This window comes from Aethalodelphis obliquidens, unplaced genomic scaffold, assembly GCF_003676395.1.
Source record: "Aethalodelphis obliquidens isolate GAN/ISIS:26980383/991018 unplaced genomic scaffold, ASM367639v1 scaffold14, whole genome shotgun sequence".
In the NCBI taxonomy this organism is placed as follows: domain Eukaryota; kingdom Metazoa; phylum Chordata; class Mammalia; order Artiodactyla; family Delphinidae; genus Aethalodelphis; species Aethalodelphis obliquidens.
Genome location: NW_020837958.1, coordinates 15,311,292 through 15,334,774, shown reverse-complemented (window position 1 = coordinate 15,334,774; position 23,483 = coordinate 15,311,292). Strand labels below are relative to the sequence as shown.

General features: G+C 41.3%; 1 protein-coding gene across 5 annotated transcripts in view; it reads left to right on the top strand.

Annotated features, from left to right (window-relative positions):
• Positions 1-13,967: 13,967 nt before the first annotated feature.
• QSER1 (glutamine and serine rich 1) overlaps positions 13,968-23,483 on the top strand; it is a 77,996-nt gene continuing 68,480 nt past the window's right edge. For 3 of the 5 annotated variants that reach the window (XM_027115095.1, XM_027115094.1, XM_027115093.1), the window contains exon 1: positions 13,968-14,258. In XM_027115095.1, the coding sequence (XP_026970896.1) occupies positions 14,071-14,258 (188 nt within the window). In that variant the 5' untranslated portion in view covers positions 13,968-14,070. Of the gene's footprint in view, positions 14,259-14,736; positions 15,308-16,017; positions 16,120-23,483 lie in introns of those variants that run through there. The other 2 variants (XM_027115097.1, XM_027115096.1) reach the window with 2 other exon arrangements.

The following is a 23,483-nucleotide window of genomic DNA, read 5'->3' as shown; positions in this document are numbered from 1 at the left end:
ATTTGGAAGGTGAGGGTGATTAGAAATGTCCTTACAAAGTTAATGCGAGATTGTCAAGTCCGTTGCTGACTCAGCGTATTTTTCTCACTCAGGGACCAGAAGAAATGATGTCAGGGTCACCGGTAAATAGATTAGGAGGCAGAATCTAAAAGACGCTATATAAGTCGGAACTCTAGTTGAAAGTCACAAAAACTTAACTCAAACTGGTCTACAAAACTGGGAAGTCTGCAGTTGGAACTGTCCTCAGGGACTTAATATCTCAAGTTCTAAAATCTGCTTCTTTGTGTTAACACTGTCCTGCTGCCCACAGGCTTCCTCCATTTTCAGGGGAAGGCACAGCCACAGGCTTACATTATACCTGCTTAGTGACTGCAGAGAAGCAATTTCTCCCATCCAAAGCCCACAGGTTACCATCAAGATTCTAACTGGCCATGCTTGGGTCACATGACCTTAGCTGGGCCAATGAGTGGGCAGGCCTGGTTCATGTACCCACCCTGTATCCAGAGGGTAGCATACCATGGTTGGAAGTTGGAGAGAGACAGTTCCCTAAAAGAAGATGATGCTGTTACTAAATCAGGGGCAAGCGGATATTGCGCAGAAAAACTAGCAGCTCTCTACTTCAGACATCAAGAATCATCCCAAGGCGGGCGGCAAGATCAATCAGAATCTCCTGTCACAAACCAGATGACGTGGGACAGGGGTTAAACAATGCAGAACCAAGAGGATGGTCAGAAAGAAGGTTATTAGACAGTAGACGTAACCTCATTTACATTTCAAATCAATTAACATTTGTTGAGCACTGTAGTAGTTTTCTTTCGCTGCATAACAAATTACCACAAATCTAACGACTTCAAACAAACACACATTTATTATCCCACAGTTTCTATGAGTCAAGAGTTCAGGCACCACTTAGCAAGTCCTCTTCTCAGGGTCTGACAAGGCTGCACTCAAGGTGTTGGCCAGGCTGTGTTCTCATCTGCAGGCTGTGTCGTGGAAGAATCCACTTTCAGGCTCAGTCAGGTTGTTAGCAGAATTCATCTCCTTGCATCTGTAGAACTGAAGGCCTTTATGGACTGGGGGCTAGAGGCCAACCTTAGCTCCAGAAGCCACTTGCAGTTCCTAGAAGCCGCCAGCAGTTCCCGGCCACATGGGATTCCTCTATACCGCTGCTTATTTCATCAAGCCAAGAGAGAGATCGCTAGAGTGTGTCTGCTAGCAAAATAAAGCCTTACGTAATGTAACATAATCACAAGGGAGACATCACATTATCTTTGCTATACTCTGTTGGTTAGAACAAAGTTGCAGTTTCCATCTGCACTTAAGGAAGGAGATTCTACAAAGATTTGAATACCAGAGGTGAGAGATCATTGGGGATCACCTTAGGGTGTGTCCACCATAAGGATCTATCATGTGCCAGTCTCTAGGCCAAACGCTTACTTTACAGCAGGGGTCCCCAACCCCTGGGCGGCCGACCAGAACGCGAACCTGTTAGGAACGGGCTGCTCAGCAGAAGGTGAGCGGCCGGCGAGTGATTGAAGTTTCATCTACTGCTCCCCGTCGCTCCCCATCTCTTGCTTTACTGCCTGAACCATCCCCTGCCCCCACCATCCGAGGAAGAATTGTCTTCCAGGAAGCCACCGGTCCCTGGTGCCAAAAAGGTTGGGGACCACTGCTCTACAGGATCTTTCATTTCTTCTGACCATGTTAAAAGTCTTTCAATTGCAAAGTTTTATGTAAACATGAGTTAACACCTAATAGTAGTATTATTACAGCTTTTGAAAACTTTGTAATGTTTCATTATTTACCATTTTCATTTCATTTCATTCTTGTTCATTTTCCAACAATTCCTAGCATTAAGTAGCTTTAAACAGATTAAAGTACTTATATCAGAGATTATAATATTGAGAACAATTTGAGAAATTGGTCCTATTCCTTAGCCGGCTAAGGCACGCCCAAAGGAAAAGTAGTTGAAAAGAGCGGATCAAATCCCTCATTCTTGCATGACCTTGAATGTTTTCTGTACTCTCAAATTTGATTTATAATTTAGCTAAGTGTAGTGTTCTAGGTTAAAAAATCATTTTACTTGGCATAATGTGGATATTGCTCTAACATCTTCTAGCATCTAATCACCATTAAGAATTCTAACAGTGTTCTGATTCCATTTCTTGACATATTTATTTCCCTCGGGAAACCTTTTTTTTTTTTTTTTCTTAAACGATGGAAATTTATTTTCTTACAATTCTGGAGGCTAGAAGTCTGAGATTAAAGTGTTGGCAGGGTTGATTTCTTCTGAGGCCTCTCTAGCTGGCTTGTGGATTAGCCATCTTCTCTCTGTTTTTGCACCGTCTTCTCTCTCTGCGTCTGTCTTAATCTCCTCTTCTTGTAAGGATACCAGTCATATTGCATTAGGGCCCATCCTAAAGACTTCATTTTAACTTAATTACCTCTTTAAAGACCCTATTTCCAAATTCAGTCACATTCTGAGATACTAAGGGTTAGGATTTCAAATCTAAAATTTTAGGAGGACACAATTCACTCATAACACTGGTCTCCCTGTTTTTGTTCTTGTCTCCTGAGGTCTAGTTTTCATCCTCTGGTAACTTGCAAATTTTCTTATCCCTGGTGATCTCAAATTCACAATTCTGGGCCTTGGTTTTCATTTATTGTTCATGGCAACAAGTGCCTCCTTTTAATGTGAAGTTCTGTGCCCCGTAATTCTAGAAAACTTTCTTGTATAATTTTTTGCCACTTTCTTCTCCTCAGTTTTCTCTACTTTTTGTATGATTCCTAATGGTTGCATATTGGACTTTCTGGATTGATCCACTATTTCCAATTTCTTCCTCCAGCCATTCTTCTTTCTGCATAAGTTCTTATACTTTAACTTCTAACTCTATTAAATTAAACATTTTTAGACTGTCATGTTTTTAATTTCCAAGAGCACTTTTGTATTCTCTGATTTTTTTTTACACATATAACAACTTCACTGGTGTATAATTTACATGCCATAAAATGGAGCCATCTTCACCGAGCAGTTCCATGAGTTTTAACAAATGTAGACACCCAAGTAGCAATCATCCCAACTGAAGAAAGTTCCCATCTACCCCTTTCCTATCAATTCCCTGACTCTCCAGCCTCAGGCTACCACCAACCTATTTTCTGTCACTATAGATTAATTTTGCCTATACTAGAATTTTATATACTAAATCAAATAATATGACATGTATTCTTTAGTGTCTGGTTTCTTTTACTCAGTAGAATATTGTTGCATATACCAGTAGTTTATTCCTATTTATTGCTGAATAGTATTTCATTGTATTGGTATATCACAATTTGTTTATTCACCTGTTGATAGTATTTGTGAATAAAGCTACTATGAACATTCTTCTACAAGTCTTTGTGTGGACATATAATTTCAGTTCTTTTGGGTAAGTACCTCAGAGTAGTACTGCTGGTAATAGATGGGCATATGTTTAACTTTATAAGAAGCTACCAAATTATTTTTCAAAGTGGTTGAACCATTTCACATTCCCAACAGGAACGTATGAAGTTTCCAGTGGCTCCCACATCCTTGCCAACACTGGCTGTTACAGTCTTTTAATTTTATCCACTCTGGTGGAATGTAGTGGTATCTCATTGTGGTTTTAATTTGCATTTCCCTGATGACTGATGATATTGAGTATCTTTTTTTTTTTTTTTTTCGGTACGCGGGCCTCTCACTGTTGTGGCCTCTCCCGTTGCGGAGCACAGGCTCTAGACGCGCAGGCTCAGTGGCCATGGCTTACGGGCCCAGCCGCTCCACAGCATGTGGGATCTTCCCAGACCGGGGCACAAACCCGTGTCCCCTGCATCGGCAGGCAGACTCTCAACCACTGCACCACCAGGGAAGCCCTTGAGTATCTTTTTAAAAAATTTTTTATTTTTGTATCTTTTTATATGCTTATTATCTATTTGCATATCTTCTTTTTATCAAGTGCTCATTCAAATCTGTGGACATTTTTTAATTGGTTAGTTTCTCTTCTTACTTTTGAGCTACAAGTGTTCTTTGTATAGTCTTGATACAAGTCCTTTGTCAGATATGTGTCTGGCAAATATTTTCTCCTAGTCATAGCTTGCCTTTTCATTTTCTTAGCAGTGTCTTTCAAAATGCAGAAGTTTTAAATTTTGATGGAGTCCAATGTATCTGCTTTTCTTTTATGTTCATTATTTTGTGTGCCCTGTCAAGAAATCATTGCCCCAAGATTGTAAAGATTTCCCTCTGTTTTCTTCTAGACATTTGACAGTTTCAGCTTTAACATGTAAGTCTAATTTTTGTGTATATATGAAGTTAGGATTGAGATTCATTTTCCTCCATTCAACTATGCAATTGTTTTAGCAAGATTTGTTTAAAAGCCTATCCTTTCCCCACCTAATTATCTGAATTATCTTGGAATCTTTGTTGAAAATCAATTGGTGATATACCTGGGGCCCTCTTTTATGTTTCATTCATCTCTGTCTATCCTTATGCCAATAGTGTACTGTTTTGCTCACTGAAGCTTTGTGGTAGTCTTGAAAAGAAGTAGTGTAAGTCCTACAACTTTATTCTTTCCCAAAATTTTTTTGGCTATTCAAAGCACTTTGCATTTCTATGTATATTTTAGAATTAGCTTGTCAACTTCTAAATCAAAATACTTTGGGGAATTTAGAATTGCATTAAATTTATAGAAAAATTTGAAGAGAATCACCCTCAACAATTATGAGTCCTCCAATCCATAATATATTTTTCAAGATATTGAAAATATTTCTCAGCAATGTTCATAGATTTATGTATACAAGGATTGCATATATTTTGTTAAATTCATCCTTAAGCAGTTTGTGTCTTTTTATGCTATTCAAAATGCTATTTTTAAAATTTAATTTTCTAACTCTTAGGTATACCCAACAGAATTAAAAACACATATTCACGTAAAAACTTGTATACAAATATTCATAGTAGCATTATTCATAATAGCCAAAAAGTGGAAAATCCAAATGTCTACCAACCTATGAATGAATACACAAAATGTGGTATATCCATATAATGGAATATTATTCAGCTGTAAAAAGGAATGAAGTACTGATAGATGCTACAACATGGATGAAACTTGGAAACATTATGCTAAGTGAAAGAAGTCAGACACAAAAGTCCACACATACTGTATGATTCCATTTATATGAAAAGTCCAGAATAGGCAAGTCCATAAAGAAAGTAGATTAATGGTTGTCAAAGGCTAGGGGGAGGAGGGAATGAGAAGTGTTTGCTATTAGATATGAGGTTTCTTTCTGAGGTGTTATAAATGTTCTAGAATTAGATAGGGGTGATGGTTGTACAACCTTATGAATATACTAAAAGCCACTGGATTGAATACTTTGAAATTAAGAATTTGTGAATATCTCAATTTTTAGAAATTGTATTTTCCAATTGTTTATTGTTACTATGTAGAAATACAATTGTTTTTTTACTTATTGACCTTGTATCCTGTGATCTTGCTAAATTCAATTATTAGTTCTACTTTTTAAAATAGATTCCGTAGGATTTCCTATGACATAAACATGACATTCACAAATAAACATAGTTTTATTTTTTTCTTTCTGTTTTCCTCACCTTATTGCTCTGGCCGAACCTCCAGTATGATGTTGAGAAGAATGGTGTGCCTGAGAGTTTGAAAGCAAATGTAGTAAATGTTAGCATTTATGAAATGTTAATGAATGATACAGGATATAATTGTATTATTCTTTATTCTACTCCATGTCCAAATAAAAAGTTAAAAAATAATTGAAAACTATGTGCCAAGCACTGTTCCAAGCACATACTGTTATTTAATTCTCTTAATACCTCTATGAGGCAGGTATTATTACTAAGTAATAATTTTACAGGCAGGTATTATACAGAAAAGGAGACTGAGGCACAGAGAAGGTAAGTAGTCTACCCAACTTCACACAGTAAGCAGCAGAAGCAGTATTTGAGTGAATGTAGCCTGGCTCCAGAGTCTATGCTCTTAAGCATTATGCTATTCTGTCTCTCCAAAGAGTATATCTTTAGTTTTTATTTGGGGGGTGGGGGTGGGCATATAAGCTTTTGTTAGGAAGGACTACAGTTTTGTTTTGTTTTGTTTTGTTTTTTTAAAGACCCCAGCCCACTTGTTTCACCCTTGTATCATAACTTCTCTGGAAATGTCCAAGTTCTGACCTCTTGAATATGTTTTCAAGATGTAGCTTCTAGCACTTTTAGCAACATTCTTTCCTTCACTCTGCCTTGTCCCCTTAGCCAATCCATAGCTGATAGGAGAAGATTCAATAACTAAGACTTGGGACAGCTCATACCTACAAATTTAAATCACAACACTAAAATTAAGTAGTTATATCAAACAATAATATAAGACATGTTCCCCTAAAAGCAGAACAATTTGGGCACAGGTAGTTTAATTGGGAGGGAGCAAGAATGACAGTGAAGGGAGAAAGGCAGGACAGGAGAACAAACCAAAGGGCATATTATCAAAGTTGCTGTTGTCGGCAGCAGGGGCTCACTTCTATAAGGACCACTCTCTGAGAAGGATGAAAAATGCCTCCCATAACGGCCCACCTGGAAGCTGGGAGGCTGGACATCCATTCTCCATTGACTGAGGATTTCTCCTGATGGGGAAATACAAACTCCCCTGCATTCTGGGGAGCTCCAGTGATGCCCAAGAAAGCAGAATGCAGAAACATGCATGGCAGGGTCTTGGGGTAGGCTGCTATGCACACAAGGTAAGTCAGGACTGTCTCAGAGGTGAGCCAAGGGATGTGATGTGGGCACCAGAGGAGTCTGCTACAACATGTCATGACCAATGCTCCCTCTGAGTTTTTAACGTTGTGAGCAAGCAACCACGTTACATGAGTAGCAAAAAAGATGAGTATGCATAAAAATAATAAAACTAGGATAATGAATAGTCTGTGCTTACTTTGTTACTTTCAAAAATGTTCTCTATGAGAGTGTGTGTGTGTGTGTGTGTGTGTGTGTGTAACTCTATAAAGAGACTGAATTTCAATTTCTCCCTTGAACAGAGAAACAACTCATGGAAGCAGAAGAATCTTGAAGACATGTTGAGCAAGAGACTATAAGTTTCCCTAGACTTTGCAGAAAATTGTTAGAGGGTTTTGGACTTCCACATGATGTTTGAGCCTACTGTATCTGGATCTTAAGTAACGGAGAAATCCCATTTGACAAAATTGAATCTGATACCAGGTAATGATGCGCTTAGTATTTAATATACATATACTAACATTAACATGCACGACAATTAGGTGAAGTCTAGATCTCTCCCAACAAGCTTCCTTTACCACCACCATATCTGGGGCTTTGTGATAAAGGGAACAGAGAAGCAACAAGAGAAGGGAGAGGATATAAACCAGCTATGCAGGGGGATTTCTGCTCAGGCAGAGTGTGCTTTAGTGCCCTACTCTTAGGCCATAGATGAGAAACTGGAGGCTTGAGAACACATGCTCTACCACCCTTGGTTTGAGGTTCAATTCTCCAGCAGCAAAACCTCTGGAAGATATTTGCCTCAAGTTGTGTTTGCAAACAACCAGAACAGGAGTATAATAGGACTGTCTTAAGTAGTGGAATATTGTTTTCTTCTCTTTTTGTTGTTGTTGTTGTTGGTGGTGGTGGTGTGTATGTGTGTAAACCTATGAAGGGACTGTACTTCTCGTGTTGATACACTGATGTTCCATCCAGGCTGAAGATGTGGAATGGGGTGGGACTTTAGGAAGGGCAAGGGAATGTTTTCCATAGCTTTGATCATTTACTCCCTGTTTAAGAGGTTCACATGGCTACTTATTGTGAGGAATTATACTAAAGTAATTAAATGTTTGGGTATTGGGCCAAATATGGCACTATTTGAACATCAAAATAAATAAGTATGGTAACAGATTATAATCTTGTGTTCAAGGACTCCCAAGACCACCCTGTATTCAATGATTTGCTATAAGAACTCACAAGGCAGTCAAGTTGTTATACTGATGGTTACAGTTTGTTGCAATGAAAGGATACAGATTAAAATCAATAATGGAAGAAGGCATAGAGTCTAAGGGAGACCAGGTGCAGCTTGAAGTTGTGTTCTCCCAGTGGAGTGCTGTGGACATTTATCACATGATGTGTTGCCAACCAGGGAAGCTCACCTGAGCCTTGGTGTCCAGGGTTTTTGTTTTTTTTGGGGGGAGGTTGATCACATAGGCATGGCTGACTCCCTGGTGGCTGACCTTAATTCTCTAACCCCTCCAGTGGTCAACTGATACTGTGTGGTCCAAAGCCCCCACCATAAATCACATTGTTAGCATAGCTATCTAGTGTGGTCCAAGGCCTTAGGTAAACAAAACCACTCTTAACAGGCAGGATATTCCAAGTGCTTAGAAGTTATGGCCCTGGAGCCTGGCAAGGGCCAAACCTTTCTTTGGAATACACAGGGTTTGGACAACCTGAACCTGCTAAGTTATCTCTATACTGCACAACTCCATTGAATAAAAAAATTCATGAATCTATACTGAAATAAATAGGTAGATAAATAGGAGATAAAGAAAAGTTCCTTCTTGTAGAAGAATGATAACTAATTATTATAGAAGAAAGGATGGAGTTACAAAAATTACAGTTTGGTAACCATAATAATAACTGATTTCATCAAGAATCATCAGTGGATATGCTGTAGTGAGCTGATTTGTGGTTCCCCAAAAGCCGTGTCCATCTTCTAATCCACAGAACATGTGAATGAGACCTTATTTGGAAAAAGGGTCTTTGCAGATGTCATTAAGTTAAGGATCTTGAGATGAGATCAGCCTGGATTACCCGGGGGGGACTCTAAATCCAGTGACAAGTGTTCTTATAAAGGAGAGATGAAAAAGACATCCAGAGGAGAAGGCAATGTGAAGACAGAGGCAGAAACTGGAGTGAGGTAGCCGATTCAAGGAATGCCACCAAAAGCTGGAAGAGGCAAGGAAGAATTCTCCCCTAGAGCCTCCAGAGGGAGCACACAGGCAGACATCTTGATTTAGGGCTTCTGTCCTCCAGAATTTTGAGACAATAAATTTCTATGGTTTTAAGCCACCTAGTTTGTGATAATTTGTTGCTGCAGCCACAGGAAACTAATACAGATACTAAAACCAGTGGTGAAGGAATGATGCTTCAGGAGTTTACAGTCTTAAAGTACCCACAAAACATTCATTAATTATAAAAGAAAACATAGCAACTCTTTAGTGGAGATACCTGGCAGTAGCACTTTAAACAAGCCTATTGGGTTCTGGAGTCAAACATAGCTGGTTTGAAGCTCCACTTGCACTCTTATCAATTTATATTAGTTTATATGATTTGGGCAGTTAATGTCATTAAGCCTCAATTTCCTATAAAATGGAAATAATAGTGACCCACATTGTAAGGATATTTTGAAGATTAAATGAGATAAACCATGCAAAGCCCATAGCACAGGACCTAGCACATATGTATTCGATACATATTGGTTATTCTTGCCCACTCACCTGCCCCAGCAAAAGCAGCTGGACTTTATTGCAGGGAAGCTACAGAGGAGCAGGGCAAGTGAAGGTCTCTGCAGGAACTCCCATCACTGAGCAGGATTGCCAGGTCTTAGATCTGTCTGGAAGGCAGGAGAGGATCAGAGTTGTGTCTACGTTGGTCCATCCTGCAGGCTGGAGGCCCAGGCCCTCACTACTTGGAGCCAGGGTAGGAAACGGCCTTTCCTGTTTTCCCCAGGGTCTACAGCAGAGGGTGTACGCTGTGCTCAGAGTTGATGCAGACCTTCTTGTTGGGCAGGTCAATGTCAAACTGAACTCCTCCCAGCTCATTGACAACCTGAGTGACTGCATTAGAGCAGCCTTCACAGGTCACGTACACAGAGAACTCGTGCTTTGGCATGACTGAGGAAGTGATGGCAGTGGCGTTGGTGACGCCTCCCCCGCTCTGCATATTGGTTAGTCTGATGAGAAGAGCTATCATCCACAGAGACAGGTGTAAATTTCCTGTAATCTACTCGGGGAGATAAAAGATATCACTCAATGATAGACTTCATGATCAGGCCACACCCCTGTCTTTCCAGCTCATACTTAAACTGTGCTTTATCCCCAGATCTCTTGGTCTCTAGTCATTCAACCTGGCTTCTTCCAGACCCCTATCAGCTAAGCCAGTCACCAGAGTTCAAGAGGTCATCCATATCTGTAGTTAGACCCTTCCTCTACATACAAAATTGATGATCAAGTAAGTTTCTTGAAGTTCTCCTCACTGGGAGGAATGTGACTCATCACTGTCTTTCAGTGACACCTGTGGTTTCCAAAGAATCAGGCTTAAATGCAGCTCTTCTGACTCCATTGCTGTCACCCTGGAGGGTATGATAGGCAAGAGAGAGAGCAGCCAAAGATGACTGGTATGGTCAAGCCTCAGAGAAAATGATAGTGGGACTTACTTCATTTCTGATGTTTTAATTTAATTTCTGATGTTGACCTAAGAGATTGAAATGAGTTCTCCCCTGGCAAAGACAGGGCTTATAGTTCCCCCTCCCAATGCCAGAGGAGAAAGGAAAAATGGAAAATTAAGGCCCCCTCCCTTAAACAACCTACTTCCCACAAAACTTGTCCTTCTTGTATCTTTCTAATTAATGGTTGGTCTATTTGTAACATTGGAATATATAGAGTTACTGACTACATTTCTAATCAGTTAACCCTAAACTCTGCATTTCCCCACAAGCTAATAAACAAGGCTGCCTCAGTGGAGATAGAGTTCCATTACTCCCTCCCCCAAGTGATTGCCTCTATCACCTTAAAACAAGCTGAATCCTGGGCTTCAGTTTCATCAGCAACAGAATGAGGGTGATGAACTACTCCAAGTTTCCTACCAGTTGAAATACTCAGTGATTTTTTAATGGGATGGAAGGAAGGTTGGGAAATGTGGGGAGAGTGTTCATGGACATTTTCTAAGGCATCACTAACTTCTAGTCAATAAACTCAGAAGGAAGTGAAGATGGGAGTGGGGGAGGAGGAAGGGCTCTTTTAAGTGGAGGGTCTCAATTCATCTTGCAACCAAATTGTCTTTGTTTGTTTGTTTCTAGAAAGGAGTATGTAAATGATTAAATGGAATTTCTGAATGGGTATTTTAAAAATACTATTTGTATTTATTCATTCAATAAATATGTATTTAGAGCCTAATATAATGTCAGGAGTAGTGGTAAATACTGAGGATACAAGGATGAATTAAACACAACTCCTGCCTTTAAGGAACTCATGATCTGTGAGGGAAAGGGGCAAATACACAACGAATTGCAATGCAACAAGATGGTGTTAAATATAATAAATATAATAAGCACCATAGAGCAATTGAAAAGGAAGCAATTGGTTTTGCCTTGGAAAGTTGGGGAAATGTCATGGAAGACATAACAGTTGACCTGGATAAGTTCCGTAGGCAAAGACTGGAATGAACATTTTTACTTAAAACAAGAACAACAAGGCTCATTGTAGACTTTTGAGGCAGTCTAGATCAGACTTAAACAGCGTGGTTGGGGATTATTTGAAAGAGAACATGAAAAGTTTGCAGTGTTGGGAGTATATTTTCAGTAGGGTAGAAGACATTCTTCAGATAATGCCATCAATTTTACCAAAAAGATTTTATGATGTTATTTTGTAGACATGTTGTAACATTGGAAATATACTTGCATTGACTTAGGATAAACTAGGGAAATTTCACTTAATGGGCAAAGGAACATCATATATGGTGACAGAGTAATATTATTTTTCAAATACTACTTCGCTGTATAGTAGAAACTAACTCAACATTGTAAAACTATACTCCAATAAAAAATAAAAATAAAATAAAATTTACTGTTAAATAAATAAAATACTAAAATTTCCGCTTAATATCTTTTCTCTGATTTATGTGACATAAACAAACTACATAATGGTGTGAGGGACTATAAAGGTTTTATTGCCACTTGTTTGGTATTGCCTGCATAACTCATTCTGAGTACCAGTTGTGGGTATCAAACTAAGTGCCATAAAACATATCATGCCACTCCACTTCCTACACCTTCCATACAGCCAAAACTTTAGTGCTCACAAAAATACTTATAAATGAATAGTTAGTAGTGAAAAAAATTTTTTTTGTTTTATTTAGATTACAGATCTCCAGTCTGCAATAAGAAAAGTAAATGTTGTAAGGAAGATTTATGTTACTTCTCTGCAGGATCTCATATTATCTGGCAAATTCCTTCCCCAAAGAAAACCACTTTTCAAAGATATCCTCAGTAAATGCATACTTGGATTAACATAAAATTGGCAAAGTCACTTGTGTCCACACATTTGAATTCATTTGTAAATAACGACTACTCACTTCCTTGCTTCCCCACCCCGGACCAGACTCCAAGCATCACAGGTGCCGAAAGACTTACAAAAAGGAATGAATAGGAACAAAAGGATGTAGGCGCCAGGAGGAAAACAGAATCTCCCAGAACAAAATTAATCTCAGAAGGAATAGCAGATCCAATACCAGGTATTACCGAAGTTTAAACTGCTTTTTAAATGGTGAGATAATGTATCAAATTTATTACTTCTACTATGCCTGTCTGATTTGCTTAACCTTTATGTCAGGCTTATCTTGAGGGATAGATTTCTCTGCTAAGCACATAAATAGGTGTTAAACCTGTATTGATTTTTTAAGGGTGGTGGTCAATAAACTTTACGGTTTTTTTAAACTTTTACTTTATGCCTTAAGGACCAAATGATGATTTCTATGATCCCGAAGTTTCACTACTCGTGAGTTACTAAAGAAACACAGCTCTGACATACACTAGAAGAACCGCAAATAATCTTTAATTTACCCCCCACCAAACAGCTTGGAGGTCTGACCGGAAATGTCTGGGTAGAGTCCTGCTGAAGTTCCAAGTCTCAAACAAAAAGTCCAACACAACGTGTGCACAGTGAGTTTAAATTTATGGTAATTAAAGTCATCCAGATGGTAGCTGCATTAATCAATGAAGAAGCAGTATTTATCTTGGGACAGACGATTCTGAAACCCAGAATGAGAAAAATCGCCAAGGAGGGGGTGGGGACAGTTAATAAGAGCCCCTGGGAAAAGTCCTTCAACTAGGATTGGAAAATAATACGTTTGAATTGGAATCTTTTTGAATGTAAATCTCCCCTAACAGCAGGAAAAGGGTCCTCTAGCCCACCAAGCTTTGGGCAGGAAGGGAGTAAATGGAACTGTAAAACAGCCCGCTCAGCTGTTTCTGGTTTGGGACGAGGAGCAGAGAAAGGAATCGCGATGTGGGAACTGAGTATTTGTGTCGCTCAAAATAACTCGAAGGGTCAAATAACGAACTCCAGGCAAAGCGCTGACAAGCCTCCCCCTCTGCAGCACCCTGCGCTGGGTTTCCGTTCAACTTCCCCTCCCTCGCGAGGACTAACGGCAGGCGCGGCCCCTTCCCACGCGGGGCGCGGCGAGCGCGGACAGCTCCCCTTGGAGCAGACGAGGGCGGGAAGTCCGCGGCCCGTTGGGCTAGGGCTGGCGGGCGCCCCTCCGCGTTCCCGGAGCCGGCTGGGCCAGACAGGCCTCAAGCCTTCTCCGCCCCGGCTGGCCTTCCAGAGGCGGCGGTGGCGGCGGAGGCCTCACGGGCCGCCCGCCTGGCCCGCGAGCCGCGGGCGCGGGGCGCCGAGGGGAGGCGGGGCGAGGCCGCGGGGCGGAGGGGGGCGGGAGGTGCATCCTGGGAAATCCACCAACATGGGGCGCAGCGACCGCCGCCGCTGCCGTGAGTCCCGGCCGCGGATGCCGCCGCTTTTCTGACGCCCAGCTGGGGCCTCGCCGCCCACCGCGGCTCGGGTTCCCCCGACACAAACCGGCCAGCGCGCCCTTCGCCCGTCCGCCCGCCGGGGCCATGTGAGGGGGCCAGCTCCCTCCGCCGCCGCCGCCGCCGCCGCCTCCTCCTCCTCCTCTTCCTCCCCCCGCCCCCTCCCTCCCCTCCCGCCCCCCTCTCGCTGCGCCCTAGAGGAGCCCCCGCTGCTGCCCGCCCTCCCTACGCAACCCCCACGATGGACAGGAACTACGCGACCTCCGGCTTCGCCGACCCGCCGCCGCCGCCCGCACCCCCCGCCGCCCCCGCCAACGCCACCGCACAACCCCCCGCCCCCGCCTGGGCCTACGAACCCCGAGCCGCGGCGGTCGCCGCCGCCTCCAGCAGCAGCTGCAGCAGCGGCAGCAGCCCCAGCCTCAAGGCCAGGTAGGGAGGGTGGGCGGCGGGGTCGTGGTGAGCCAGGAAAGGCCAGGGATGCGTTTGGGGCCTTCGCCCCTGTGCAGCCCCGCCCAGGGGTCCGGGCCGGCTGGGAGCCCTCCGCTCGTCTCTTCGCCCTAGCCCTGGCCGGGAGAGACGGCTGAGGACTCCTGTGGGGTGGTCTTGGGGTGGGTGCGGGCGCCCAGTGCGGGACTCGCAGCCAGGGCTGGTCGGGGACCGTGGGTAAAAGGGAGGGTTGGGCGGGAGTCGTGGATCCCCGTCACCTCCGGGTCCGGGCTCTCACATGGTGAAGTTTGGGTTCGTGGCTGAACTCGGCGATCAGGGAGACTCGGGACTGGTTCCGGGGGTACGAGGGGGGCGCTGAGGGGTTCGGGGCAGTGACATTCCATTGTATTGGAACCGACAATGTGGTCTTGGGGGCCCCGGCGGTGAGTGTGAGGGTGGGGGAGGCGGGAGAGGAAGAGGCGCGGAGCTGCGTCCCTGACATTGGGGGACCCGGGAGGGCTGTGCTGCGGGAGAACCCCGGGGGCGTGGGCCCTAGGAGGGGGCCCGTTGGGGCGCGAACGCTGCGCCGTGGCTGGGTGACATATGTTTGCAGTGGTGGCCAAGATGAAGCTATTTCTTGTATACAGGTTCAAAGTTACTCTTGGGTGTCCTCCTCTTTTAACAACAGCAGGAAGTATGGAATCTCTCTTTGCCTTGGGGTGACTAAAGTTGGGAAGAAATTGGAGGTGAGGGGCGGTCGGTGAAGGCCATAAAGGTTGAAGAACAGAAGCAAGCTTCTCCATCTCGGTTTCTGAAGCCCCGGTTCATTATGTAGCGTGGGGTTCAAGAGTTCATCTTTGCTCCAGCATGACCAAGGGAATCTAAAATGTTGACTCTTACTAGATATTTAAGCTCGCGGGAAATGTGTAGTAGTGCCACACAGTGAAACGTGAAACGGTCCATTTGAATGATAACTGGAAGGCGTGGTTTGGTTTGGACCATTCGGGAGCGGGGTGTTTTAAAGACACCTCTGCCGAACAATGAAGAATCTGGTAGGTGCAGCTTCTGATTACAAGGACCAGGGAATCTTGGGTTGCTAATGACTTCATCCTCAGCTACCAACAGGAAGCTTCGTGGTTTTATGATCTCATCAGATTTCTTTATTATTGTCACGACAGAAGTGAACTTTTTTTTTTTTACTTTATATATTACAGTATTCTAGGTTATCTTCTTTGTTTTTATAAAAGTTCCACGTTCATGATTTGGAAAATATGTGCGAAGAGTAGCTGGTCTTTGTCTTAGATAGTACCTTGGGGTGATTGTGAGAGAATGAGAAAAAATTTGTTCAAGAAAAGGGAAGTACGCTTTCTTAGAAAATTTTAGGTCCTTTGTTTAAAAGAGATAGGGTTAAAAAAATAATGTGATGTGCCAATTTGGAGCTAAATAGTTAAATGCTGAGACTTTTCAGAAATAGTCATAACTTTGTATTATATACAGTTAAGACATTTTAAGGAGTTTTATGAAAAATGTATGGCACTTTTCCTTTTTTTTGTTTTTTTGGGGGTTTTTTTGGTGGTAATTTGACTATCATTTTTTAAGTAGCTTTTGCATCAAATACCATAATTTACAAATTAAAATTACTTTCTCTTCAGGGAACAGCAGTGATAGGTAATTGTGCAGCATATTTTATGTTTTAAATGACAACTGTTTTATTAGGTACATGAAACAAATGCTATCTAGTTATTTCTGTTATTTCTTTTAGCAGAATACTTCTGAGTCAAGAAACTAAAATCTACTTGTCATATTTTCCAAATGTTATTTATCAAAGTAACAAAGAATGACTTCCCAAACACATTTGAAAACAGTAAGTAGATTTATTTGGAACACATAATCTAAAAGGGATTTATTTTCTGTTTATTGGAAATTACTGATTCTTAAATGCTAAGCCCCTCCCCTCTTAAAATATATTTTGGGGGTGGAGTTAGCTAAATTATAGCATAGAAAATGCAGGCTTTCCCCCTCCCCCATCAACTTGCTTTGTTAACATCTTGTGTTAGGATCAGGCCATCTGTACAGGGCTACACACACTTCTTAATTGTACCTCATTTTATTCCTCAAACTGTGATGTCCTCGCTCATTTCAGTTCTATAAAAAATACTGAATCTGAAATATGCCCTTTAAGTATTCTGTGCTTTCAGGAGCCTACTCATATTTTTGTAACATTTTAAAAAACTGTTTCATAATTTGTGTATCAGTTGAATATTTTTGTTCCCCCTTTTGGCAGTTTTTCTTGAAGGTGGAAATGAATACTAGTTGTGATGACGCAGTATGGATACTTATCCATAAGGAGTTAGCCTCTCACCTTGTTTCCAGTAACCTATTCAGAAGCTAACAGATGGTAATGACATTCAGTTGTTACTGACATGGAATCTTACATCCTACCTTATGTCTTTACTTGGTCCTGAAATGAAACATTTTCATCAGTTGATAGGAAACAGCATAGTAAACAATGTTTTGGTATAACAGCTCCATAAGGTATTAGGTATTTCCATTGTTTTAACAATTGAAAAATAAAGTGCTAATGGGAAAACTCAAGCATTTTATTGATACCTTAAATAGAGTGTATAGAGAGATTTCTGAATGTTTCTATAATAGTGCTTGGTACGTATATGGAAGTTCAGAGATGGGACCTGGTCATATATTGATAAATCTCCATTTATTTGGGATCTTCTCAGTTTCAGGGACCAAATGAGCATATCTTTGCCTATCACCATGTGGTTGGAAATACTCTTTATGGGGCTAGTTTAAATACTATAAATACCTCTCCATGCTTTTGGAAATAAGATGATCATCAGAACGCTACGGACCTGCACCTTTTCTCTCCCTGACATTTATATCTTGTACAGAACAGGAAGAGACAGACTGTTTCATCATGGTGATGATACATGTTGTGTTTAGTCACACCAGAAAGTGACTAAATGGAAATATTTTGTTTTAAAATAGAATTATATTTGTTTTTTGCCTTTTTGACTTGAAACAGCCTTTTTTTTTTTGCCACCAGTTTTTAGAATTTCCTAATACATAAGTTCTTTTTGATTATAGTATGAATGTGCAGTGAGTGTGAGAGGTACCCTTCCGTAAAAGAAAACAATGATTAGCTCTTCTAAAAATGGTCAGCTACTATATTGAGGACTTTTTGAGTAAGTTTTAAATCTAACGTTTCCCTCAAGGCTTTTGTAATGAGACCTGTAAGATCACAATTTATAAGGAGTAGAGACAATCCCAAATTAGTGAAAGATTATAAACTTCTATTGTTCAGAAAGTATTTTCCCATAAAAACAGTGTTGTAATAGTAGTTATCATTTACTGACAACTAATTTGTGCTAGCTACTGTTTTAAGTGACAAACACCCACACTAGTTTATTTAATCCTCACAGTAGTCTTTTGAGGTAGGTATTATTTTTACCTTCTCTTTTAAGAATTGGAAACTGAGGCATTGTGACATTAATAAACTTAGACCCACATAGCAAGTAAGTAGTGGAGCTGGGATTTAAACCTGGGCATTGTGGATCTAAAGCCTGCATGTTTCATTACTGTACTGCACTACATCATGGTAAGATAGTCTAATGCCGTAATCTACCTATGTAATGGGTTAATGACCTTCTGTAACTGGCCTGGAAACCTAGCCGTCATTAATATCCTTATTTCAGTGTTCTTTATCTCCACTGTCCGTTTGTTTTCCTAATTGAAACATGCTTCCTTTCACTTCCATAGCACTGTCTATTGTGGTTTTCCTCCTTTCTGGCCCACTGCTTTTTCCTCTTCTTCACTAGTTCTTACTCTTCTATCTCCACATGTTGTTTCCTTGGGGCTTGGGATTGATAGGCTTTCTTGTCCATTCTGTGCTTTCTCCTGAGGATATCACATCCATGCCCGTTACTTTAAATACCATCTCTGGAGATGCCCATATATGTGTCTAAAGCCCAGACCTCTTCTGAGCACCTAATCGCGTATCCGTCTCCCTCTTTGAGCTTTTACTTGGGTGTATAGCGAGAATCATTAGTGATGAACTCATACTTTCCCCATCCACCCCACCTCTGCTTGTCTAGTGAATCCTTTCTAGTAAGTCGCACCTCTGTCCACCTAGCTTCTCAGGCCACAACCTGAGAGGTGTGTGTGCTCAGTCACCAAGCCTTGCTATTTTTTTTAATCTCTTAAATATATCTTGAAATTGTCTACTGTCTTTCTACTGCTCCACCCTGATCCAAGCCATTATTTTTCACTTGGATAACTAAGTAATCTTAAACCTTTTCTTTCCTTCCTTCAATTCATTGTTTTATTTATTTATTTATTTTTTTATTGAAGTCGAGTTGATTTACAAAGTTGTGGCAATCTCTGCTGTACAGCAAGGTGACTCAGTTCTACACACATATATATATATTCTTTTTTAAAGTATGAATTGGATATAGTTCCCCGTGCTTTACAGTAGGACCTTATTGTTATCCATTCTAAATGTAATTTTTTTTTTTTTCTAAATGTAATATTTTTCATCTACCAACCCCAAATTCCCAGTCCCTCTCTCTTCCTCCCCCCCGCTTCAGTTCACTCTCTTCATAGCATTCAGAGTGAGTTTTAAAAGCACAGATCTACCAGTTTGCTCGTGTTGCTCCTTTGCTTGAAACCTTTCCATTGCTACTCCTACACCTTAAGGTCAAGTTTTTAAAAATCTGGAATGTGCTGTGTATGGCCCTGCATTTACTGGCCAATCTAAAATTCCTTGGATCATCCTAAATTCCTTTCTACCTTAAAACCCTGATACATGCTGTTACCTCCACCTAACTAATTCTCACCCCTTCCCTACCTCCCAGCCTGACTTCTTAAGGTATTTCCTGTTAGAAACCTCCTGCCTTTCACCCTTGGCCCCCTGTTACTTTGAGCAATGGTATATGTTTACTGTGCTTCCACAAAATTCTTAGAAATATAACTACATACTTATATGCTATTTATGTAATAGGTACCTTCCTCTTTAGAATGGAAGTTCTTTGAAGGACACTATCTGTTTTGCCTACTGCTGTATACCTGATACTTAACTCTAGTGTCTGGCACACAATAGGTGCTTAATACATATTTATGACATGAAAGCCAGAACTCTGCTTTAGTGGGGGAATTGAAAGCCCTTCTTTTCCTTGCTGCAGTCTCTAGTACCGTTCCCCATCTTCCCCCGCTACCCTGTAGGAGGGACCAGGATGTAGGGTTTAGGGCATTTGTGATTGTCCTTGGTTGGAAGTATGGTGATGTAGGCTGCTGCTTGCTTGCTGCCTTTCCTTGCCATGCTCTCTGGGACAATTTGAGTACTAAAATGTGTATAGCAAAACACAGTCCAGGATTTTTCTTTCATTCATTAAACAAATACTTGAGTGTCCACTATATGCAAGGCACTGTTGCCTTTATCAAGTATTATATTTCTTCAGTGAAAGCTTGAGAAATCAAATGGCAAACATTCATTCACTCATTAGAATGTACTGAGCATCTCTGAGTTTCTGTTACTAAGCTAAGTTCTACAGGGTACCATAAAGATGAAAGAGACACTGTCCTGCCTCTGAAAGAACTTGTGATCCAATAGATGGAGTGTAACCTTTAAAAATTGTGAAACAGTATATTGTACACCTGTAACATATAGGTGTAATATAATATTGTACATCAGCTGTACTTCATTTAAAAAAAAAAACAACAAAACTTGTAATCCAGAAGGGTGACAGGATGATATACTTGCTGCCTCTCTACTTGGCTTCTAAATGTTGGAGTGCCCTTCAACAAGTGACACTTGGAGCTCCATCCTTTTTCTTCTCTTTCAACTCACCCTCGGTGAAGTTGCCATATATATTAAAAGATTTTCAAATTTATATCTCTAGATTCATATCTAGGTATCTTCCTGTCATCTCCATTTGGATATTGAATAAGTATTTAAAACATAATATGTCCAAAACATGATTATCACCCTAACCCCCCAACCAGGTCCTCCTTTCATCTTCCCTACCTCAGTAAATAATACTACCGTTTACTTTGTAGCTCATGCCTAAGAGTTTGGAGCCATCTATGACTCATTTCTCTCCTCCCATATCCAGTCCCTCAGTAAATCCTGTTGGTTTGATCTCCATATATATAATTTCCCACGTGAACAATTGCAGTTGCCTCCTTGTTTCTACTTTAGCCTTTCTAGAGTTTATTAAACGTGCATCAGCCAGAGTTAACATTTCAAAATATAAATCAAATAATGTCATTACCCTCCTTAAAACCTCCTAGTGTTACTCAGAGGAAAATGCAAAGTCCTTATCGTGGCCTACAAGGCCTTGGCTAATTCTCCAACCTCATCATTCCGCTCCCACCACCATCCTTTAGCCACATGGGCCTTATTTCTGTTCCTGAAACATGCTAAGATATTTGTGTCTTAGGAATTTTGCACTAGTTGTTCTTTTTATCTGAACTTCCTTTACAGGTCTTTGCTTTGCTGCTTCTTCTGGACATTTAGGTCTTATCCCACATGTTACCTCCTCAGCAAGGCCTTCTCTGTCTGCCCTATCTAGAGTAACTTCTCGTCACTGTATTACAGCACAGAGTTTTATTTTCTTCATAGCATTATCACTCTCTGAAGTAATTTTATAGATTTATATGTATAATTTATCACTACCCTTTCCCCATACCACTAACCACTACTAATAGAGTGCATATTCCATGAGAACAGGAAGCTGTCTTGTTCACATCTGTAGAAGGCAGTTTAGAGAAATGGTTGATGGCATAAGCTCTGAAGTCAGAATTTGGGGGGGTTATATTTTGACTCCAACACTTGCAGTATGATCTTAAACAAGTTTCTTAATTTCCCTGTGCCTGAAGTTCCCTGTGTGAAAGGAGCAAGCTTTTTTGAAGATTAAATGAGAACACAGAAAAGTGTTTAGAATGGTGTCTAGCATATAGAATAGCGTATAGACTATTAGCAATATTGGGACTTCCCTGGTGGCGCAGTGGTTAAGAATCCACCTGCCAGTGCAGGGGACATGGGTTCGAGCCCTGGTCCCGGAAGATCCACATGCCGCGGAGCAGCTGAGCCCTCGCGCCACAACTACCGAGCCTGCGCTCTAGAGCCCACGAGCCACAACTGCTGAGCCTGCGTGCCACAACTACTGAAGCCTGTGCACCTAGCGCCCGTGCTCCGCAACAAGAGAAGCCACTGCAGTGAGAAGCCCACGCACCGCAACGAATAGTAGCCCTTGCTCGTTGCAAGTAGAGAAAGCCGGCGTGCAGCAATGAAGACCCAATGCACCCCAAAATTTAAATTAATTAATTAAAAAAATAGAATATTAGCGATATTGTCAGCACTTACAACAATATCTGGCACGTTGTAAGTGCCTGTTAAGCATTCAGTGAATAAATGAAATAACTATAGTACTAGGCAGAAGATTTGTTTCTTTTTAAGAAGTATGAAAATGTTTGGGGGCTCGAAGGAAAAACTGTAATCGAGTTCAAGGGTATCAAGGAAGCATTTTTCAGGTGTATTGCATACAAACTGATCTGAATTATTGTTAACGTTGAGTAAATGGAATAAAGTATTAGCAGAAAGAGGGAGCTTCCAAGAGCAGGTGTTCCAAAGAGGGAGGAAGTGGAATCTGCTGGACTGGTTAGGGCTGGTGCTTGAACTGGCACAGCATCACTTCTGTCGCAGTCTGCTGGTCAAAGCAGTCCTGGGCCTGGTGAAGAGTTATGGGAGGGAGACTACACAAAGGTGTGTTTCATTGGGGAGGTCACCAGAGTAATACTCTTGCACAGCGTATCAGTACTAGATTTTGGAGGACTTTTGATGACAGGCCATGGAGTTCAGTCTCTACAGCTCAGTAGGGAGCTTTGAAATTCAGGTTTTTGAGAAGAATGGTGGTGATGATGACAAAGATGATGATATTAGCAAGAAAAGTGTTTTAATAAGATTAATTTGGCAGTCAAGTACAGAATGGATTAAAATTGGCAGAGGTAGAAAACAGGACATCAAATGAGAGGCAGTTCATCAGGCCAGACAGGAGGGAGGTGGTATAAGGGTTCTCCAGAGAAGCACAGCCAATAGGGGATATATAATATAAATGTGTCTGCTCTCTGCAGCCTTGAAACCAGGGAAGCCTGTGGTGTAATTCAGTCTGAGTTCTAAAGACTTGAGAACCAGGGGAGCTCATGATATAAACCCTAGTCCAGGGGCAGGAGAAAATGAGATGAGGTGTCTCAGCTCAAACTGTGAGACAGGCAAAAGAGGACAGATTCCTCCAGCCTCTCCATGGATTGGATGATGCTGGCCCACACTGGGGAGGGCAGTCTGTTTTACTGACTTCACTGATGCAAATGCTAACTCATCCAGAAACGCTCTCACAGACACACCCGGAAACAGTGGTTAATCTGGGCTTCCCATGGCCAATCAAGGTGACACGTAAAATTAATCATCACAGAGGGGTTAGGAGACTGGTGGTGATACTGGTATAGAAAGGAAGGAATGGATGTGAGAGACATTAAAGATCAAATTGCCTGAGATTGTTGACAAGGGTACAAGTTAAAAAGTAAGAACAAGGGAAATATTGTTGACCTTTTTCTGGTGACTGGAGAATGATGCAGTGAAGAAAAATACCTAAAATGTTCACTCATTTTGGTCAGCAGATATTCCATGTACCTCCTCTAGGCATTGGGGATTTGATGGTAATTAAGATAGACAACATCTGTTGTTGTGGAGTTTACTTTCTTGTGGGGAGTGGGAGTCAGAAAGTAGACAAGCGAGAAAATTTCCTGCTTGAAGAAGTAGCATTTCCCTGAAATGTGAGGAAAGAGCACGTGCAGATGTCCTAAGGCTAAAACAAGTCTGGTAATTCCCTTCTCTGACACAATCTAACGCTAGATCAGTGGTTGTCAAATTTAAGAGTTCTTCAGAATCACCCAGAAGGCTTGTTGAAGCACAGGTTGCTGGGTCTAACTCCAGAGTTTCTGAATTAGTAGGTCTGAGGCAGAGCCCAATAATTTGCATTTCTAACTAGTTCTTAGGTGATGCTAATGCTGTTTGTCATCTTATCACCCTCTTTTTGCCCTTTTTATCTCTGCTTAAAAATCATCTTTTCATAAAGGTCTTCCCTTACTGCCAAATCTACGTAGCCCCACCAAGTTTTCTTTTATAACACTTGTATATTCTTTAAAGTATTTGTCCTC